Source organism: Pituophis catenifer, unplaced genomic scaffold (assembly GCF_029215685.1).
Source record: "Pituophis catenifer annectens isolate HBS135680 unplaced genomic scaffold, rPitCat1.0.hap2 SCAF_3, whole genome shotgun sequence".
Lineage (NCBI taxonomy): Eukaryota > Metazoa > Chordata > Lepidosauria > Squamata > Colubridae > Pituophis > Pituophis catenifer.
Window position 1 is genome coordinate 98,732,039 of NW_027256883.1, and position 21,026 is coordinate 98,753,064.

Consider the following 21,026-nt stretch of genomic DNA (forward strand, 5'->3'; position numbering starts at 1 on the left):
ATTGCTAGGCAATTTTCTCACAGCAATATTGGCTGCAAGAAATATGGCAACTATTTTGGAACAAGGGACTTCTTCCCAAACACTTTTGAAGTGTGAATACAGTAGCTTTATTAATTATTAATCTAATTAATTATTATGCAGAAATATACAACTGATGACATGAGAGTCAAAACATAGTAGTTAGTGGTAACAAATTCAATTATTAAAGCAACACAGTTCATCAGTTGTCTAAGTCTTGTCAAATACGTTGCTTTATGTGCATTGCTGTTGAAATTATGTCAGTATCATATGGCAAGCAAAAAAGGAATAGATTTCTATGATTATTCAATTCCTCATTTAAAAATGTTCTCAATGGGAGACTCATTTAGACATCAAATTAAATATTTTGGAAATTGACATCTTGCTCTGCTTTTCATCTATCTGAATGATTTCAGAGCTCCATACAATGGACAAGAAACAGAAAAGTAACAAGGACAGTATTTCATATTTATTTCTATCTTTTATGTACCTCTGTGCTTCTGAAGTTTTATTATTTGTCATGTTGCTCAAAGTTAGCTCAAATAGTTTGAAGCCAATTCAGTATTCCCTCAGTGGCATCATAATCACATCTTTGAACAATGGATGAGATCATAAAAGTTGCAGATAATTACACATCTTATTCCTGTCCATACTAATAAAAGTACTAAGCAATAAATATATGTAGTAACTTACAATAAAATTTAATTACTCTTTTTTTAATGACTGTATGCTATTTAATTAACCTTCTATATTTGGGTTGGTTTTTATATGTATGGTCAAGAATGTACCCAAGCACTGCATGAATCTGTGCATGAAGCCTGGATAATTATTAATAATTTGTCATGAACACAGAATGAAAGTCTGCTTCTCCAGTTTGATATTCGGTCACAAGAGGGCGCTGTTTCCTAAGGAAACTCTGTAAGTGAAACTGAAAATGCAGAGCCCCTCCCTTAAAGGGATAGAGATTCCTGTCAGTCAGATCCACAAGGGAAATCTCGAACAACAGAGACAGTTCAACAAGCCAAGATTCAACCTATGAACGCATTGCCGGTATGGCTGGGGTAGATGGTCTCTGCTCCTGACACCTTTGAGACAAGATATTTCGAGAAAAAGAGAAGAGCTTGCTGGTGGTGTGCCAGTGTCTGCAATGCTTACCTGGCCGAAGGGGCTGCTGCAGCTGCTTCTGCTCCACACTGCCTGGAAAATGGGGAGCGGTCAGCTCCATTATTCTGTGCTGGAGGAATCCCAGCACGGCACCTTTGTGGGCCGCATCGCCCAGGATCTGGGGTTGGAGGTGAGCGAGCTGGTGCCTCGGATGTTCCGGATGCTGTCCAAAGGAGAGAAGGACTATTTTGAGGTAAACCTGCAGAATGGGATCTTGTTTGTAAATTCCCGGATAGACAGGGAGGAGCTGTGTGTCAAGAATGTAGACTGTGTCCTTCACCTGGAGGTGATTGTGGAGAAACCTCTGAGGTTCTTTCATGTGGAGGTTGAAGTCAAAGACATGAATGACAATGCTCCCATCTTCTCTGCCATGGAAAAGATCCTGAGCATATCAGAACTCATAACGTCTGGCACCCAGTTCCTATTAGAAGGAGCATCTGATGCAGATATTGGTATGAATGCTCTGTTAACTTACAAGCTCAGTCCAAACAACCATTTTGCTCTTGATTCAGGAAATGATGAAGATGAGAGTAAACCTGTAGTACTTCTATTGAAGGCTCCACTTGACAGAGAGGAGAGCCCTATGCATCATTTAGTACTGACAGCCACTGATGGGGGTGAACCAAAACTCACAGGAACTGTTCAGCTAGTCATCAAGGTGCTGGATGTCAATGACAACCCTCCTGTGTTTAACCAATCTGTTTACAGGGTAAAGTTGCTAGAAAATACAGCTAGTGAGTCATTAGTTATTACTCTGAATGCTACAGACTTAGATGAAGGGATTAATAGGGAAATCTCTTATTTTTTTACTGATAGCTTAGCTCCTCATGTCACAAAGCTCTTTAGTATAAATTCTGATACTGGGGAGATCATAGTGATTGGAAAATTGGATTACGAAGAAAGTAGGTTCTATGAACTTCCAATTCTGGCAAAAGATAACAGCAGTTCTCAATTATCAGGGCACTGTAAAGTTCTCATTGAGGTTTTGGACATGAATGACAACATTCCAGAACTATCTGTGAATTCTCTCTCTGTGCCATTGCCAGAGAACTCCCCTCCAGGGACTGTGGTAGCTATAATCAGTGCTTCTGACAAGGATTCTGGAATCAATGGACAGATAAACTGTTTCCTCTGGCCCACTGGTGTACCCTTCAAATTTGAATCTACATTCAAGAATTACTACTCCCTGATTGTTGGTGCAATCCTAAATCGAGAGCAGGTGGCTGAGTACAGGATGGTTGTGACAGTTGAAGATCAGGGCGTTCCACCACTGTCTTCTAGTCTCACCATTTTAGTGCCTATTAGTGACATAAATGACAATGCTCCGGCTTTCACACAGCCCTCCTACACAGTCTTTGTAAAGGAGAACAATCCCCCTGGTGCTCACATCTTCACAATGTCTGCTGGGGACCCAGATATAGCTGAGAATGCCCTGATCACCTATTGGATAGATGAAAAGCTCTGGCCATTGTCAGGCTACATCTCTGTACATTCAGAGAGTGGAAAACTCTATGCTTTGCAGTCCTTGGACTATGAGGAGTTGAAACTGCTAGAGTTTCAGGTGAGAGCCAAGGATGCTGGAATGCCTTCCTTGTGTGGCAATGCAACTGTTCAAGTCTTTGTGATGGATGAGAATGACAATGCACCTGCTGTGTCAAGATCACCAGAAGAAAACCTGATTCTTCTAGTGGTCCCTGTGATGCCTGGGCATATTGTAGGCAAGATCCATGCTTTGGATGCGGATTCTGGATACAATGCATGGCTAAGATATGAACTAGTTGAAGAAAGTAGTGGCCCTTGGTCTGTGGGACAGTATAGCGGTGAGATGAGTACCAAAAATTCTCTAGAAGAATCAGAAGGAAACAAAATCCACCGTGTTTTGGTTCTTGTGAAGGACCATGGAAAACCTCAACTGTCAGCTACAGCCACGTTGAGTGTGTCACTTGTGACAAGCAGTGAGACAATCAAAACAGATATTAATCTTCAAAGGTCAGGGGAGAGCTTTGTGCCCCTGGTGGACTCGATCAACGTCTATCTGATCATTGCCATCTGCTCTGTTTCCAGCCTCTTCTTGTTGACCACTCTCATCTACGTGGCTCTGCGATGCCACTGCAAGGCAAAAGAATCCACGGTTTATGGCCCCGGCATGGCCACCTTGGTGTGTGCCAGCAAAGTGGGCAGCTGGTCCTATTCCAATCGCCACAGCCACATCCTGGCTGGTGTGAGCACAGAGGCTGGTGCCAAGAGTGATCTCATGATTTTTAGTCCCAATATTCCTGTCTTTGCAGATAATGGGGAACTTATCAATGGGATTGATGTGCCCCCAGATTCTGCTAAAAAGGTGAGTCCAGCTCTTAGAGTTCTTGTCATCCACTTAGCATCCTATTTCCATACTTATAATTTACAATTACTTGGGACAATATTGTTTTTGAATTGCTAGATTTAGACACTGATAGAAAATACATTGAATTACAAATCATGAATTCTTTTTTCATATATAAAATATTTTTTCCAATTTGAGAAGCTATAGAAAGGTTCAAAAAAAGTTTTTCATTTACTTGACAGTAAATGAATCTGTCTTATTTGATAGTAAACATATAAAGTAAGCCATGCTGTTGCAGTGGTTAGAATGCAGAATTCTTGACAGTAAATTACAATAATAATGATTTTTCTATTGTTGATAGTTTTGTTATTTAATGAATCAGTTATCAATTGCTAGCATAAATTGCAAATGTTAAAAATTTATTAATCTACTAGATTACACAGAACATTATTTGTAAGTTTGGGAAGTTTATATTTTGTTAATATATTGTTGGTAACTTTAGAAAGTCTAATATTGTACAGGGGTTAACAATCGGATAGAAGTAATATGTTTGTAATACAGAAATTATAATTGATAACTGTAGTCATATTCATAAAATGATCAAATATTACTTTGTACTAGAGCTTTCTAATCCAAACTGGAATGGCCGTGTCAGTTTAACAACCATTAGGTGGATTTTTTTATCCTGTTTCTATTGCAACACCTGCAGTGTCACACTTTGTGAGGTTGGAAGGAATCAAATGATCTTCCTACACCAAAGTCCCTCCCAATCCTTACATTCTATAATTCAAATATTTGAGAATGGTGTCAATTTAGCATGTGTTTTGGGAGTGGGAAAGAATTATATCATATGAAAACCCAGATCTTTATCTTATATAGCTGAATGAATAATCTGAGAGAATAGATGAAATATGAGGGGATTGGAGGAGGGAAATCCTTGCAACCTTCAACAAAATATATTTAGGGGATCTATAGTTTTGAAAGGCTGACGTTGGTATTGGGGAGGCTCAGCAGTGTTTCCCAATCTTGTCAAGTTGTAGATGTGTAGTCCTGAGCTTCCCAAATCCTCAGCAAAGGGCTGGCAGGGAATTCTGAGTCTGCAAACCTACATAGCTGAAAATGATGGAGCTCAAGGAACTTCTGTTGTGTTCTGAGAAGCTCATAAAGCAATTAAGCAGTAAATGCTAAAGATCTGCTTGGACTTTTCAACATGTCTTTGTTTAATCAGACAATTTTCTCAGTATAGATGTGCTTTGCCCGTCCTTTAATTCTGTGAAGTATTTTTATCTTCACTATCTATTTTATAAGCATGGGATGTCTCGGTGATCCGTCATCTATGTACTCACAATTCAACTTTCTTGAGTTTAGTCAAGATCAGCTGGGTGTTGCATCAACTTACTGAAATTGTAGGAATGATGTGAACAACTTACATACTGATTTTACCAAGGCGTTTGACAAAGTATACTGTAATTTTCTGATTAATAAACCTGTTAAAGGTGAACTTGAAACTTTGCCAATTCAATGAATCATTTCACCAACCTTGGAACGATGGAAGGCTGAATCAACCTTGAGCCGTTCAGGTTTGAAATCTTGATATTGGGCAGAAGTAGCCTGTCATATTCCATGGGAGGTGCAATGGCTCAGATGTTAAAGACACTGAGATTGTCAGATAGAAAGCTAACAGCCCGGGTTTGAGACTTTAGCAGTATGCAATGGGACAAATTCCTGTTCGAGACCACTATGCGACTGAGTGAGCTTTCATTACTTGCCCCAGCTCCACTAGCAGTTCAAAAGCATGCCAATGTGAGTAGATTAATAGGTACCACTTTGGTGGGAACGTAACAGCATTCCATGCATTTTGGTGTATTGCTGGCCACATGACCACATGACCACAGAAAATGTCTTCGGACAATGCTGGCTCCCTCTGCCAAGAAACTGAGAGGAACATCGCATCTTAGTGTTGGCATGACTGGTTAGGGAAACTTTTACCTTAACGCATTTTAACTTTTACCACCCCCACAGCTATATACATTGACATGGCCAGATAGAGTATGCAGAAATTGAATTGACTATATCATTTGTACAAGGAGGCAGAAGAGCTCAGTTATAAGAACAAAGACTTGGCCAGGGGCTGACTATACCATTTCAAAGTAGAACAGAATTACTTTGAAGCCCTGAACATCAGAGTAACTATGGAACAGATCCATAGAACAAAAATAGAAATTTCCCAGAAAAGGAGCCAGACCCAAGAAAGAGAAAGTTGTCAGGACTCAGGTCTGAACTTAACAAGGAATTTCAAGGAACTTCTAGAAGAGATCAGAATCAGTATTATAAGATCTGTGAGAACATGCAAATGCAAACAGACATGGAGAAAAAGTGAATATCTTTCAAAAAGTCTCCAAACTCAAAAGGAGGTTCCAACCTTGAATTGTACTAATGGGGAGATTCAAAGAACTCAATCAAAAGTGAAAGGATTCATAGCAGTGTGTTTTCCGCTGTTTTGAGGAAGCTTCACTGGATCCATCTGTACTTGACCATTTTGGGCCAGTTTCCAAGAAAAGGATGAGAAGGTGATAGTGCTACAATTCCAGACAGTTCTGGAGACGACTGATTATTTGGATTTCTTTCAGTCAGGTTTCTAGCCTGGACATAGGTGTCTATACTGGTGTATGATCTTTAATAGAACTGGGATGGTGATTGTGCAATCATACTGGTTGTTCTTTTTTTAAAATAATATAATTTTATTAAACTTATTAGAGTATAAAATACAAATGAAAATAGTGGGAAAATTGGAACAGAGAAAGAGAGAAATGTAGGATGAAGGGGAGAAAAAAAAGCATTAACTTCTGATATTTTAACATTAGAATTAACTTCTGACATCTTATACATCTTTGACAATTATCAGATGTTAAATACCAATGGTATATCATTTTATTGAAAAAAAATATAGTTCAATATATTTTTAAATGTAAATTTCAAACCCTTTGTTCACATGTGTTCCCATTGTTCAAGCATTATATTATACCACAAATTCTTTGCCCATTGAATCATGCATTGCTTTACATATTCGTTCTCCAAATTCAATTTCAATGACAGTTTATAAACCTGGGCAATAACATGTTCATCATTACCACACAATACAATTTGAAATTCATAATGTTTTTGTCTATCTTAAATCTTTCTTTTAATTGTATATTAGTAAACCAATGACAGACACATTCTTCTCACTCTAACTCTTTGTCAGACCTGGAAGCCACCTTTTACAGTTGGGTCTTCAGGTCTGCCTCATTTTCTCCTGTGGGACCCTGACACTCTTCAAAAGAGCCATGGTGGCACAGTGGTTAGAATGCAGTATTGCAGGCTAATTTTGCCCACTGCAAGCAGTTTGACCCTGACCGGTTCAAGGTTGACTCAGCCTTCTATCTTCCAAGGTCAGTAAAATGAGGATCCAAATTGTTAGGGGCAATATGCTGACTCTGTAAACCACTTAGAGAGGGCTGTAAATCACTGTAAAGTGGTATATAAGTCGAAGTGCTATTTCTATTTAAATTTAAGAGTATGTTCACCTTGAATGAAAGTTATTATTTGACCATAAATCCATCTGTCTGAGCTCACCAATGTTTCTTTTCTGAAAAAAGTTGGAATGACACCTAAAGTGATACCTTCATAGAGAATCCTGTTTTATATCTATTTCAAACTCTTAGGATGCCAACCAAATAATTCTTAAAGTCAACATTCATCTTAACCTTATCATACCATAAGTAGACATGTCATCCAAACCTTAATTCATGGCCCTCTAATTCAAGTAATCTTTTTTATTTGGAGAGTTACCCATTTTCCTAAGAATCAAAGCAAGAATCAAAGTGCAATGTCAAATCGGGTCAACCTAAACCTCCTCTTTCTTTGGCATCTTGCAGTAATTTGTATCTAATTATTAGTTTTTTCCCTTGCCATATGAATTTAGAAATATATTTTTGCCATTGTTTAAATGGAGTGCTGCGTGACAATATTGGTAAAATCTGAAATGAAAATAGCATCTTTGGTAAGACATCAATAAGAATTATCACATCTTAATAAAGTCTTTTTAATATAATTCCATACAAATACAAAATTGTTTTAAAAGATTTCGGTATTTGTATTTGTCAACGTAACCTGATTGTATTTAGAATTTTTCTCCATCTTAAAACCAGATTCTTTTGTCAATATTTCACGTTCTAGAGAAGCCATATTCTTAACAAGCATTTTTGTTTTCTGATTATTTATTTTGAAGCCTGCTAAACCTCCAAAGTCATTTAGTTTCTTCATCAAGTTTTTTGAGGTCTTGCAAGAATCTGTAACTAAGTCATCAGTGAAAGCTCTTCATTTATAAACTTGTTTTGTGATTTTTATGCCCATTATGTACTTATCCTCTCAGACACCATTATTCAAAACTTCCAACACTTACATAAATAACAGTGGAGATAGAGGACATCCTTGTCTCATATTCTTTTGAATATCATATGTTGTAGTTAAATCTCCATTAATGATAACATTTGCTTGCTATGATGGTTATATCGCCTTAACCCCTTGGATAAATTTCTCTCCAAAATCCATGTCTTCCAAAACTTTAAACATAAAGTCCCAATTTAAGTTATCAAAAGCTTTCTCTGCATCCAAAAATATTAGAGCTGCTTGTTTTTCATTAAGAAATTGTAAATATTCAATAACATTCAAAACAGTACTTATTCATTGTCTCTCAATTGTCTTTCTGGCAAAAAGTCAGATTGGCCTTTGTGACTGTAAGATTAGAAATTTCATCAATCCTTCTGCTAGTATTGCAGTAAAACGTTTATAATTCTTGTTTTAATATTGAAATTGGTGTATAATTTTTTATCCTCAGAACATCTTGACTCTCCTTTGGTATTAACACAACATTAACTTCTTTCCAAGTTTGAGGCATCTTTACATCCTGTAGTACACAATTCATTATATCCTTTATATAATCCATTTTATCCTTTAGTAGTTATAGGAGTTGCCCCTCAAAGTATTTGTTATACTGGCTGGTGAGGCCATCTGGATCTGGAGTTTTACCTATTTTCATTTGTTAATAGTTTCTGATATTTCAAAGGTAGTTACTGGAATCATACTGGTCTTCTTGATCTCTCACTACATTTTGCTAGCATCAACCATAGCCTGTCTGAAGGGATTAGTGCTGGGAAGTACAAGTTGCAAGGTTCTCCTTCTTTCCCTGTGGTTGGGTTCAGTTGGTGGGGACAAGAGAGGTGAAATTGAATCTGAAGCCCTTGGTGGATTGGCTTCCTCAGAACTCTACTGTATACTCTTTTCCCTTTATTTTCATGTCTACATGAAGGCACTGAGTGAAAGAAGTATTCAGTGGGGTACACCAAGGCTCTGTTTTAGGCCCACTACTCTTCAATATCATCATCAATGATTTGGATGAGGGAATAGATGGGGAACTCATCAAGTTTGCAGATGACACCAAGCTAGCAGAAATAGCAACTTCAGAAAATAAGCTTAAGATACAGAATGATCATGACAGATTTGAACATTGGGCCCTATCTAACAAAATGAAATTCAATGGTGAAAAAAGTAAGATTCTACATTTAGGCAAAAAAAAAATCAAATTCACAAGTATAGTATAGGTGCTACCTGGTTCAATAATAGTAACTGTGAGAGGGATCTTGGAGTCCTAATGGGCAATCGCTTAAATATGAGCCAGTAGAGCCAACACAGTTCTAGGCTGCATTAACAGAGGAATAGAATCAAAATCAAGTGAAGTGAAGCACTTTATAATGCTTTCGTAAGACCACACTTGGAATACTATATCCAGTTTTGGTCGCCACAATGTAAAAAAGATGTTGAGACTCTGGAAAGAGTGCAGAGAAGAGCAATAAAGATGATTAGGGGACTGGAGGCTAAAACATATAAAGAACATTTGCTGGAATTGGGTATGTCTAGTTTAATGAAAAGGACTAGGGGTGACATGATAGCAGTCCAATATCTCAGGGGTTGCCACAAAGAAGAGGTAGTCAAGCTTTTCTCCAAAGCATCTGAAGGCAGGACAAGAAACAGTGGATGGAAACTAATCAAGGAGAGAAGCAACCTACATTGTATGCACAATTATTAGGCAAGTGGGTATTTTGACAATATCATCATTTTTATGCATATTTTTCATCTCCAAGCTGTATAAACTTGAATGCTTAGTGGATATAAGCTTATCAGGTAAAGTATATTTGTGTAATGAGGGAGGGTGTGGCCTAAGGAGATCAACATCCTATATCAACGTGTGCATAATTATTAGGCAACTTCTTTTCCTCAGGCAAAATGGACCAAAAAAGAGATTTAACTGACTCTGAAAAGTCAAAAACCATAAAAAGTCTTTCAGAGGGATTCAGCAGTCTTGAAATTGCTAAGATATTGGGGTGTGATCACAGAACCAGCAAACGTTTTGTTGCAAATAGTCAACAGGGTCGTAAGAAACATGTTGAGAAAAAAAGACATACATTAACTGCCAAAGATTTGAGAAGAATCAAACGTGAAGCTACTGGGAACCCATTATCCTCCAGTGCTGTCATATTCCAGAACTGCAACCTACCTGGAGTGCCCAGAAGTACAAGCTGTTCAGTCCTCAGAGACATGGCCAAGGTAAGGAACGCTGAAACCCGACCACAACTGAACAAGACATATAAACTGAAATGGCAAGACTGGGCCAAGAAGTATCTGAAAACAGATTTTTCAAAGGTTTTATGGACTGATGAGATTAGAATGCCTAAGATTTCCCCCACCAACACTGATGGGGCAAATCACTAGAATATAAACTGACAGCAAACAGCACTGGTTACTAGCACTGATGGTGTTACCCAGTGAGGGTAGTCAACCATCTGCAAGAAAACAAGCAAGCTCAGAGAGCACCAAGGACCCCACATTTCAACCCTGAGCTACAAATATTCCCCTTTATTGTTTTAGTTATGTGCCCCTCTTTCCATTTTTTTATATTTGAATTTTTTGACCCTTAGTTTGTCAAAGAACTTTTTGCGCAACCATACTAGTCTTGTATGGTATCCTTTGTTTTTCTTTCTCTGTGGTATTGTTTTTGCTTGGGCCTTCATTAACTCATTTTTCAGGGTTTCCCAGGCAGGGAACAGGGTTTCCCTGGTTTTTTCATCCATGGAATCTTTGCTAGTCTCCCTCTTAACTTGTTGAAGTTATCTCTTTTACAGTCTAAAACAGTAGTCTCACTTGATTCATTTACTTGTACAGCAGTTGCATTATGGTGAATTCAAGTATGACATGTAGCTCTCCCCTAAAAGTTAGGGGAGAGCCCAAGATGGGGGTCATTCCTCCATCTTGGTGCTACTTGACCTCTCAGCGGCTTTCGATACCATTGACCATGGTATCCTTCTGGGACGACTAAGGGAGCTGGGAGTGGGAGGCACTGTGTTATGGTGGTTCTCCTCCTATCTCTCTGGACGGTCACAGTCGGTGTTGGTAGGAGGACAGAGGTCAACCCCTAGGCCCCTCATTTGCGGGGTGCCTCAGGGCTCGGTCCTCTCTCCCCTCCTATTTAACATCTACATGAAGCCGCTGGGTAAGATCATCTGACGACATGGGGTGAGGTATCAGCAATATGTGGATGATACCCAGCTGTATATCTCTACCCCGCATCAAGTCAGTGATGCGGTGGATGTGATGTGCCGATGCCTGGAGGCTGTGAGGGTCTGGATGGGAATCAACAGGCTCAGACTTAACCCAGACAAGACCGAGTGGCTGTGGGTATTGCCTCCTAAAGACTATGTTGATTGTCCATCCTTGGTTCTGGGGGGGGGAGAAATTGTCCCACTCAGAATGGGCTCGCAATTTGGGTGTCCTCCTAGACTCACAGCTAAGATTAGAGCAACATCTGACAGCTGTGGCTAGGGGGACCTTTGCACAGGTTCGCCTGGTGCACCAATTGCGACCCTACTTGGATCGGGAGGCTCTCCTCACAGTCACTCATGCCCTTGTCACCTCATGGTTAGATTATTGTAACACGGTCTACATGGGGCTACCCTTGAAAAGTGTTTGGAGACTACAGTTGGTCCAGAACGCAGCCGCGGGAGCTGTCGTGGGTGCACCTAGATACACCCACATTACACCAATTCTCTGTGAGGTGCACTGGCTCCCTATTGGTCTCCGATCACAATTCAAGGTGTTGGTTATTACCTTTAAAGCCCTACATGGCTCAGGGCCAGGTTATCTTCGAGACCGCCTTCTGCCACATAGCTCCCAGCGACCGGTAAGATCTCACAGAGTTGGTCTCCTCTGGGTCCCGTCAGCTAAACAATGCCGGCTGGCGGGCCCGTGGGGGAGGGCCTTCTCTGTGGCTGCCCCAGCTCTCTGGAACCAGTTACCTCCTGAGGTCCAGACTATCCCCACCCTATTGGCCTTCCGAAAAGCGGTGAAGATCTGGCTTTTCCGGCAGGCCTGGGGTCGTTGATCTCGCTCTTGTGATCTGGTGAGATCCGGCCATGAATGGCATGAATGAGTTTTTAATGTTTTTAATTTTTAAATGTTTTTTTATAATGATTTTTTAAAATGTATTGTGAGCCGCCCTGAGTCTTCGGAGAGGGGCAGCATATAAATTGAATTAATTAAATTAAATTAAGTTAATTATTACTTCCACTCCCTCAACTATATGGTCCCTATTAGTAAAAATTAAGTCCAGTATAATTGTCTGTTTAGTTCCCTCTTCTATCTTTTTATGACAAATTTGTCAGCTAGGCACACCCAGAAACTGTTTAATCTCCCACTCCCTGGAGAGTTTCTTTCCCAGTTAATGTCAGGGTAGTTAAAATCCCCCATTAATATAGTGGTGTGTTTCTTGCATACTTCAGCTAACTGATTAGCTGAGACAGAAGTGTCCATCTATTTCCTCTGGTTGGTTGGCTGGCCTCTAGTACACATCTATAGCAAAGTCACTTTTTGATCCTCCCCCCCTTCCCCCCCTTCTTTTGTTAGGCCTGTTTCTTTTGAGCAATTTATATACTTCTAATTGTGTATTCCAATCATGGGTTGTATCCCACCAAGTTTCAGCAATAGCTACAATTTCATATTTGCCCTCACATACTAGGATTTCAAGCTCTCCCTGTTTGTTCCCTATTGTATGAGCATTGGTATATAGGCATTTGACCCTTATATGGTTGATCCTAGAGTTGATACTCTTCTTGGATTTTTGGTCCTCTTGAGTGACATGCTGCCATCAGGCCTCCTCTAGGTTTTATTTTTCCTTGTTGTTGTTTCTTCCTTGCTGTGTTTAGTTTAAATACAGACTTTTGGATTCCTCATTTTCATGGCTGAGGCAAGTGGCTAGATGTGCCTCTAGACCATACACTTTCTCTTTTAGCAATTCTATCATTTTATACTTGGGTGCAGGTATAATTTGAGGTATAATCCTCCACAGGCAGGAATACAAACATAGCATACATCTTGCAGGTCACCATGGTGCTAGTTTCTTTCTCCATGAATTGGTTACTCTTCAGGATTTGTGCAGATGTAAATACATATTCTCTTGTTTATTTCCTATTTTAGGTTTTTAGTTGTAAGATTCACTAGCTTGATCTGCTGCACAAGGTCCCAGTTCTCTGCAGCTTGTGGTGAGCAAATGGAACAATGATTCCTGTAAATGCAACCAGTGACTTGATTTGTTGTGCTCCAAGTAACATACATTATGAAAGTAATATGCAAATACAACCAGCAACTAATTTCTCAGGCTGCTAGTTTGAACCACTGGATGAAATCCCAGTTCTCTACAGCTCATGGTGAGCAACTCTTTGCTTCCACAGCAACCTCTAGTGGTCTGCAAATGCAACCAGTGACTCAATTTGTTATGTTCCAAGTACCATACATTATGAAGAAAATCTGATCATTAAATCATTGCTTCCTCTCGGATCTCTTATTTCTTGTTCTACCACAAACTGTGAATCTATTATGCCACTGATGGATTTTGAAATCCCTCTATTATATATTTGACCAACCCATCTTTTAGATGAAAGTTCTTTCGCATGAAGAAAAACATTAGTTCCCTGTTGTTTTTTTAAAAAATTTAAATTGCTCAGTTTAGAAAACATGTATTGATAACATTAATGAGCATAGAAAAAAATATTTTCATAGGCTTAGGTAAAAAAGGAGGAAAAGAACTTTTATGTAATTGAACAGTTTGGAAAAAATAGTACAGTACAGGATTTCCCTCCTTACTTGCAAATCAAGTTGAAATATATCCCCTTTAAAAAATAATTGAAACTGCTACTTCTTTATTCCTTTGAATGTGAGACAAATAATTTTTTCTGTAGTTAGTGATATCTGAAACCCTAACTTCTTCACTTAAATATCTAAGAATAAAGAAAAAAAATCAATAGAAAATATATTTAAACACCTTGCATTTTGTTACCAAATAAGTTTTGTTAAATAGCTAGCATTTCCGAACCATTTCTGGTGGCAGATGTGGAAGAACAATTTAAACCATCCTGCTAGGTAAGATAAATGAAAGATATGATCTTGTAGAACTTAAATATGTCCTCCAAATAGATTTCTGTACTGAATAGATAGAAAGGCCTACATCATAAGTAGTTTCAATTTCCAACCTGTATGCTAGCTGTACTGAAAACACATACAGTATACATTTACATTTCTCAATAAAAATAATTGTAGACTGTTGCTCAATGTTATAAAGAATATTTTAAAATCATAAATTAACTATAAGTGGTCACTTCATCTTGAACATTTTTATTTATGTTCAACATTTGTTCAATGAGGCTGCACTGTGTGTCAGAAATTTCAAGTTGAGTTATTTTTTCCCTCTTCATTTGCTGCAGTTTTTATCTGAATGAATTCTGTCCGTTTAAAAGACCGTAAATAATGAGAAATAGTTTTTAAAGAGATAAGCAACTCTGTGCAACTTCCGTTCTGTGTTAATTTTTCTGCCATCTTCAGTTGTGAGACAGAAAGAAAAATCATGTTTCTATAGTTCTTCAACTCAAACAAGATGTTTTACTTTGGATGAGTGGGATGATTTTTCTTTTTCTTTTTTCTTAATATCATTGTTTGTTACTATAAACTGCTAATTTAAACAAGATAAAGGCAGTAATTTAACCCCCCAAAAAGTATTTTTGTGGTTAGGATCCCACAGAAATGTCACAGACCTGGTTCAGCCAGTAAGAAACTTCATTGCAGGTAATAATTAAGCCATATGAAACAGCTGACTGCCTATAATGTAAGTTGGTCTTCTATCTGCAGTGATTCAGATGCTTAGCTTCCCACTTCTCATGAATTAACAAATTCTTTGTGTAGCTGTTTGTGGCCTTAAAACTGATTGTTGAATGTTAACATAATTACCAACACTGACTCTTGGCATACTTTTCACGTGTAGTATACTACCACACAGTTGTTTAAATGCCAAGTATCTTCTGAGCTATGAAGAGGAAAGGTACAAATTCCTTATTGTGGTTAGATGTTCAACCTCTCTGTATGTGTGTGTGTATAAACAACAACAAAAAAAAAACCCCAATGAAAATTTTTTTATGTGAGGTTATTTAATGACAGACTCATTAAGTCACTTGAAATGAAATAAAAAAGACTAAATGTTTGGATTCCAGTATCTTTTCCTTCTCAAAAGATTTAGTACAGAAGAGTACATGTTAAACATCTGAAAATAAGTTGTGGAAAAAAGTGATAAAAAATCTATGAAAGTAAAAAAGTGATACAAAATAAGTATCATTGAGTACGGTTTGTCAGCCAGCTATAAATTTGCTACTGTTTTCTTCTGAGCTATGAAAAGTTAAGGTACAAACTCCTTTATGATGCTTAGATGTTCAGTGTGTCTGTAGGTGTGTGTGTATAAAAGAAAAAAAATGAAAATTTTTTATGTGAGGTGATTTAGCGACAGACTCATTAAATCACTTGAAATTAAATAAAAGATTAAATGTTTGAATTTCAGTATCTTTTCCTTGTAAAAAGATTTAGTACAAAATTAAATAGGGGTCATAAGAAATACATGGGTTAGATTAATTGCAACATGTTATCTATTTCTGGAATAAACCAGTTAAGACATCACATGAGTTTTGAGAACTTGACCTGCTTGTCATTTGCCTAAAAAGTTCAGGAGTTGCATATCCAGCCAAATTCAGAAATAAAACTAGAAAAGTACTTCTGCTTTCATAGCATCGGAATACCATTATGAGTTTCATTGGAATTAATGTTCCAATGTTTGTGATTTGGCCAAAAGTCTGATTCAAATGGTTTGCGATTACTTCAACGTCCCCCCATGTGTCTGGTGCTCACCTATTGGGAGCAATGGGAAAGGTGGCCAGAGAACCAGACAAATATCCATTCCATTATAATGCATTTCCATGGAAGCACCAAGGGATCAATATAAGATCTAAATTAATATAATAGTTAAAGACCAAAAGAAGTAAAACTACACATCAGAGACACATGAAGGCTTCAAGCAAGCCCTTGAAGCCTTAAGGAAAGAATATCACAGAGGCTCAATGAAGAATGGAAGTCTGTTTCTCATTCTGAATTTTGATCACAAGAGGTCGCTGTTTCCTAAGGAAACTCTCTAAATGAAACTGAAAATACAGAGCCCCTCCCTCAAAGGGACAGACATTCCTGCCAGCCAGATCCACAAGGAAAATCTCGAACAACAGAGAAAGCTCAACAAGCCAAGATTCAACCTATGAACGCATTGCCAGTATGGCTGGGGTAGATGGTCTCTGCTCCTGACACCTTTGAGACAAGATATTTCGAGAAAAAGAGAAGAGCTTGCTGGTGGTGTGCCAGTGTCTGCAATGCTTACCTGGCCGAAGGGGCTGCTGCAGCTGCAGCTGCTTCTGCTCCACACTGCCTGGAAAATGGGGAGCGGTCAGCTCCATTATTCTGTGCTGGAGGAATCCCAGCACGGCACCTTTGTGGGCCGCATCGCCCAGGATCTGGGGTTGGAGGTGAGCGAGCTGGTGCCTCGGATGTTCCGGATGCTGTCCAAAGGAGAGAAGGACTATTTTGAGGTAAACCTGCAGAATGGGATCTTGTTTGTAAATTCCCGGATAGACAGGGAGGAGCTGTGTGCCAAGAATGCAGACTGTGTCCTTCACCTGGAGGTGATTGTGGAGAAACCTCTGAGGTTCTTCCATGTGGAGGTTGTAGTTAAAGACATGAATGACAATGCTCCCATCTTCTCAGCCAGGGAACAGATCCTGAGCATAGCAGAATTGACAACAGCATCTGGTACCCGATTCCCGTTAGAGAGAGCATCTGATTCAGATATTGGTACTAATGCTCTGTTAACATACAAGCTCAGCCCAAGCAACCATTTTGCTCTTGATTTAGGAAATGATGAAGATGAGAGTAAATCTGTAGTACTTCTTTTGAAGGTTCCACTTGACAGAGAGGAGAGCCCTGTGCATCATTTAGTTCTGACAGCCACTGATGGGGGTGAACCAAAACTCACAGGAACTGTTCAGCTAGTCATCAAGGTGCTGGATGTCAATGACAACCCTCCTGTGTTTAACCAATCTGTTTACAGGGTAAAGTTGCTAGAAAATACTACTAGTGGGTCATTAGTTATTACTCTGAATGCAACAGACTTAGATGGAGGGATTAATAGGGAAATCTCTTATTTTTTTAGTCATGAAGTACCTTTACATGTCACAAAGCTCTTTAGTATAAATTCTGATATTGGGGAAATCAGAGTGATTGGAAAATTGGACTATGAAGATATTAATTGCTATGAGCTTCAAATTGTTGCAGAAGATAAAGGCAGTTCTCCATTATCAGGACATTGCGAAGTTTTTGTTGATGTATTGGACATGAATGATAATATTCCAGAAGTATTTGTGAATTCTCTCTCTGTACCATTGCCAGAGGATTCCACTCCAGGAACTGTGGTAGCTATCCTCAGTACTTCAGACAAGGATTCTGGAATCAATGGGCAAGTAACATGTGTCCTACAGCCCTCTGACATGCCTTTCAAAATAGAGTCCACATTCAAGAACTACTACTCCCTAATTGTTGGAGCACCTTTGGATAGGGAGCAGGTGGCTGAGTACAGGATGGTTGTGACAGTGGAAGATCAAGGTGTTTCACCACTGTCTTCTAGGATCACCCTCGTAGTGCCTATTAGTGACATAAATGATAATGTTCCAGCTTTCACTCAACCTTCCTACACAGTCTTTGTGAAGGAGAACAATCCCCCTGGTGCTCATATCTTCACAATATCTGCCTTGGACCCAGATGTTGCTGAGAATGCTCTGATCACCTATTGGATAGATGAGAAGCTCTGGCCATTGTCAAGCTACATCTCTGTACATTCGGAGAGTGGAAAACTTTATGCTTTGCAGTCCTTAAACTATGAGGAGTTGAAACTGCTGGAGTTCCAGGTGAGAGCAAAGGATGCTGGAATGCCCTCCTTGTGTGGCAATGTGACTGTTCAAGTCTTTGTGATGGACGAGAATGACAATGCACCTGTTGTGTCAGGATTATCAGAAGAGAATCTGATTCTTCTAGTGGTCCCTGTGATGCCTGGGCATATTGTAGGCAAGATCCATGCCTTGGATGCAGATTCTGGATACAATGCATGGCTAAGGTATGAACTGGTTGAAGAAAACAATGCTCCATGGACTGTAGGGCTGTATAGTGGTGAGGTGAGTACCAAATATTCTTTGGATGAATCAGAAGGCAGCAGAATCCAGAGTCTGTTGGTTCTTGTGAAGGACCATGGAAAACCTCAACTCTCAGCCACAGCTACCCTGAGTGTGTCACTTGTGATAAGTGGTCAGACAACCAAAATGGATATTAATGTTCAAAGATCAGGGGAGAACTTTGTGCCCCTGGTGGACTCGATCAATGTCTATCTGATCATTGCCATCTGCTCTGTTTCCAGTCTCTTCTTGCTGGCCACTCTCATTTATGTGGCCCTGCGATGCCACTGCAATGCAAAGGAATCCATGGTTTATGGCCCTGGCATGGCCACCCTGGTGTGTGCCAGCGAAGTGGGCAGCTGGTCCTATTCCAAGCGCCACAGCCACATCCTGGCAGGTGTGAGTGCAGAGGCTGGTGCCAAGAGTGACCTTATGATTTTTAGTCCCAACATTCCTGTTTTTGCAAATAATGGGGAATTTAGGAACGGGACAGAATTGATCCCAGATTCAGCTAAAGAGGTGAGTTTCTGTTTTTGAAGTTGTTGATAATTATTCAAAATTGTATTTTTGTTTTATCACTTTAGGATCAGTTTTGGTATTTATCTATCTACAGTATTCAGAAAGTATTCAGATACCCTTCACTTTTGTCAATTTTGTTATGCTGCAGCCTGATTCTACAGTTGTTGAAATTCATTTTTTCCTCATTAATCTACAGTTAGTACCCTATAGTGACAAAGTGAAAACAGAATTTTAGAAATATCTGTAAATTTATTAAAAAGAAAAAATTGAAATATCATATTGGCGTAAGTATTCAGACCCTTGATTCAGTACTTTGTTGAAGCATCTTTGGCAGCAATTACAGCCTAGAGCCATGATGGTGAACCTATGGAACAAATGCCAGAAGTGGCACACAGAGCCATTTCACCAGGCATGCAAGGCATTGCCCATTCCTCTTCTGGGTTTCTGGCACACGCATGCATATTTGCCAGCTAGTCTTCTGGTTACTGGTGCGCATGTACGCACGACGATCAGCTGACCTTCACATGTGCGGCAATGCCAGAAAGAGAAAGATCAGCCGGCCATCTGATTGTCGCGCACACATGCGTGCCAGCAAACAAAAGACTAGTTGGCTGGTGCAGCTTGTGCCCCAGGACATCCACTCCCTTGCCAGCCAGGAGCACTCCCCCAGTCACTCCCCTGCACCCGCTCGCCTGCCTACCTTGTCATCGACACTGCAAGGAAAGGCCCCGAAGCTGCACTGCCTGAGATCCACAAGGGCTGCCACAGGGAGGAAGGGAAGCCCCGGCCTGCCCGTCCTTGCCACCGCCACCCAGTCACCCCTGGTAATGGGGGTTCCCTCAGTGCCACTTCCTTGGCGGCAGCAGGAATAGCAGCTTGGGGCTTCCCTTTCTCCCCACCAGAGGCTTGGGGCTGCTTGGGCGGGGAGACAAGCAAGCCCCGGCCTAGCCGGCAGCTCTGCTCCTTTTTCTCTTTTGGGTTCAGGTGTGCCCCCTCACCCCTTGCAGCCAGGCGAAGGAGAAATGAACTGCTCCCAGGAGGACCAGAGGACAGTGCAGTAAGTGGCTGCAGTGCAGGTTCAGTTCATGTCTGAAGGCTACTCAAAAGAGATCGTTGGCTCAGCTGGTGGCACAGTGGCAGACATGGAGGTCGGGCGAGGGGCCCAACTGCAGGTGGCGCGGCACCCCTGCCCGACCCTCACAACACCGGGGAAGGAGCAGAAGGGCGGCCGGAGTTTCTCCTTTTCTTTGTCCTGAAATCTTTTAAGACTAAACTAAAACTGATACCTGAAGAATCTGAATCTCTCTCTCTCTCTTCCTCCTTCACCCCGCTCCACCCCCTCTCTCTTTTCCTTCTGAAAAATCAATTCAGCAAATAAGCAACCTGGTCCTGATCTCTCATGAGTAGCCTTCAGACATGAACGCATGTTAATTTAACAGGAACCTCTACTTTCAGCAACCCTATCCAGGCACTGGTGGGTAGGTAGGGGGGGATCTGCAGAGAGTTGAGGGTTAACTTTTCAGCATCCCACAATCCAAACCCAACTGGCTTCTCCACGTCCCAAGGAGACACCCACACCCACTGTGCTCACAAGCCATTTCTACTGGCTTCGCCTTCTTGCGCCCCATCCGAGCCATCTGTTACAAGCCGAGGAGAATGCAGGACGATGATCGCGACCCTGTCTTGAAGTCCCCTCTCAACTCCAGACGAGTTTCGCAAGTGTGTCTCTGAGTCAACGCCGGGGAAGGAGCAGAAGGGCAGCCAGAGTTTCACCTTTTCCATGCCCTGAAATCTTTTGAGACTAAGAAGAATTTTAAATCTCTCAGGAGAGATCGGGACCGGGGTGCTTATTTGCCGAATCAATTTTTCTGAAGGAAAAGAGAGAGTGGGGTTGGGGTGGGGATGGGATGGGAGTGGGGAGGGAGACAGAGATTCAGATTCTTCAGGTATCAGTTTTAGTTTAGTCTCAAAAGATTTCAGGATTTCATGCCTCCGTCTGCCTGTCTCTTGGCTAGGAAGCTTCCCGGAAAGGCGGCTGAAAGCTCCATGTGGAGGCCACCAATCACAAGCTCTGGGGGCGCCTGCTTCCAAGGGAATGGCTCAGCTATTTCAAAGTGAGCGGCTGGGAAGCTGAGAGACAGGCAGATGGATGCTGTGTGCGCTCTTTTTTTTTTTTTTTTTTAAATTTGATTTATATGCCGCCCTTCTCTGGAGACTCAGGGCGGCTTACAATGCGTTAAGCAATAGCCTTCATACTTTTGTATATTTATACAAAGTCAGCTTATTGCCCCCAATAAGCTGACTTGCCTCACTCGCCAATTGAAAACAGT

General features: G+C 40.4%; 2 protein-coding genes across 2 annotated transcripts; both read left to right on the forward strand.

The window, feature by feature from the left end:
- Positions 1 to 1,165: 1,165 nt before the first annotated feature.
- LOC139314993 (protocadherin alpha-4-like) lies at positions 1,166 to 16,221 on the forward strand. Its single transcript, XM_070941012.1, has 2 exons — positions 1,166 to 3,523; positions 16,123 to 16,221. Exons 1-2 carry the CDS (start codon positions 1,166 to 1,168, stop codon positions 16,219 to 16,221), a joined length of 2,457 nt encoding a protein of 818 aa, XP_070797113.1.
- Positions 16,222 to 16,329: 108 nt separating this feature from the next.
- LOC139314994 (protocadherin alpha-5-like) lies at positions 16,330 to 20,814 on the forward strand. Its single transcript, XM_070941013.1, has 4 exons — positions 16,330 to 18,696; positions 19,349 to 19,520; positions 19,681 to 19,753; positions 20,712 to 20,814. Exons 1-4 carry the CDS (start codon positions 16,330 to 16,332, stop codon positions 20,812 to 20,814), a joined length of 2,715 nt encoding a protein of 904 aa, XP_070797114.1.
- Positions 20,815 to 21,026: the final 212 nt, after the last annotated feature.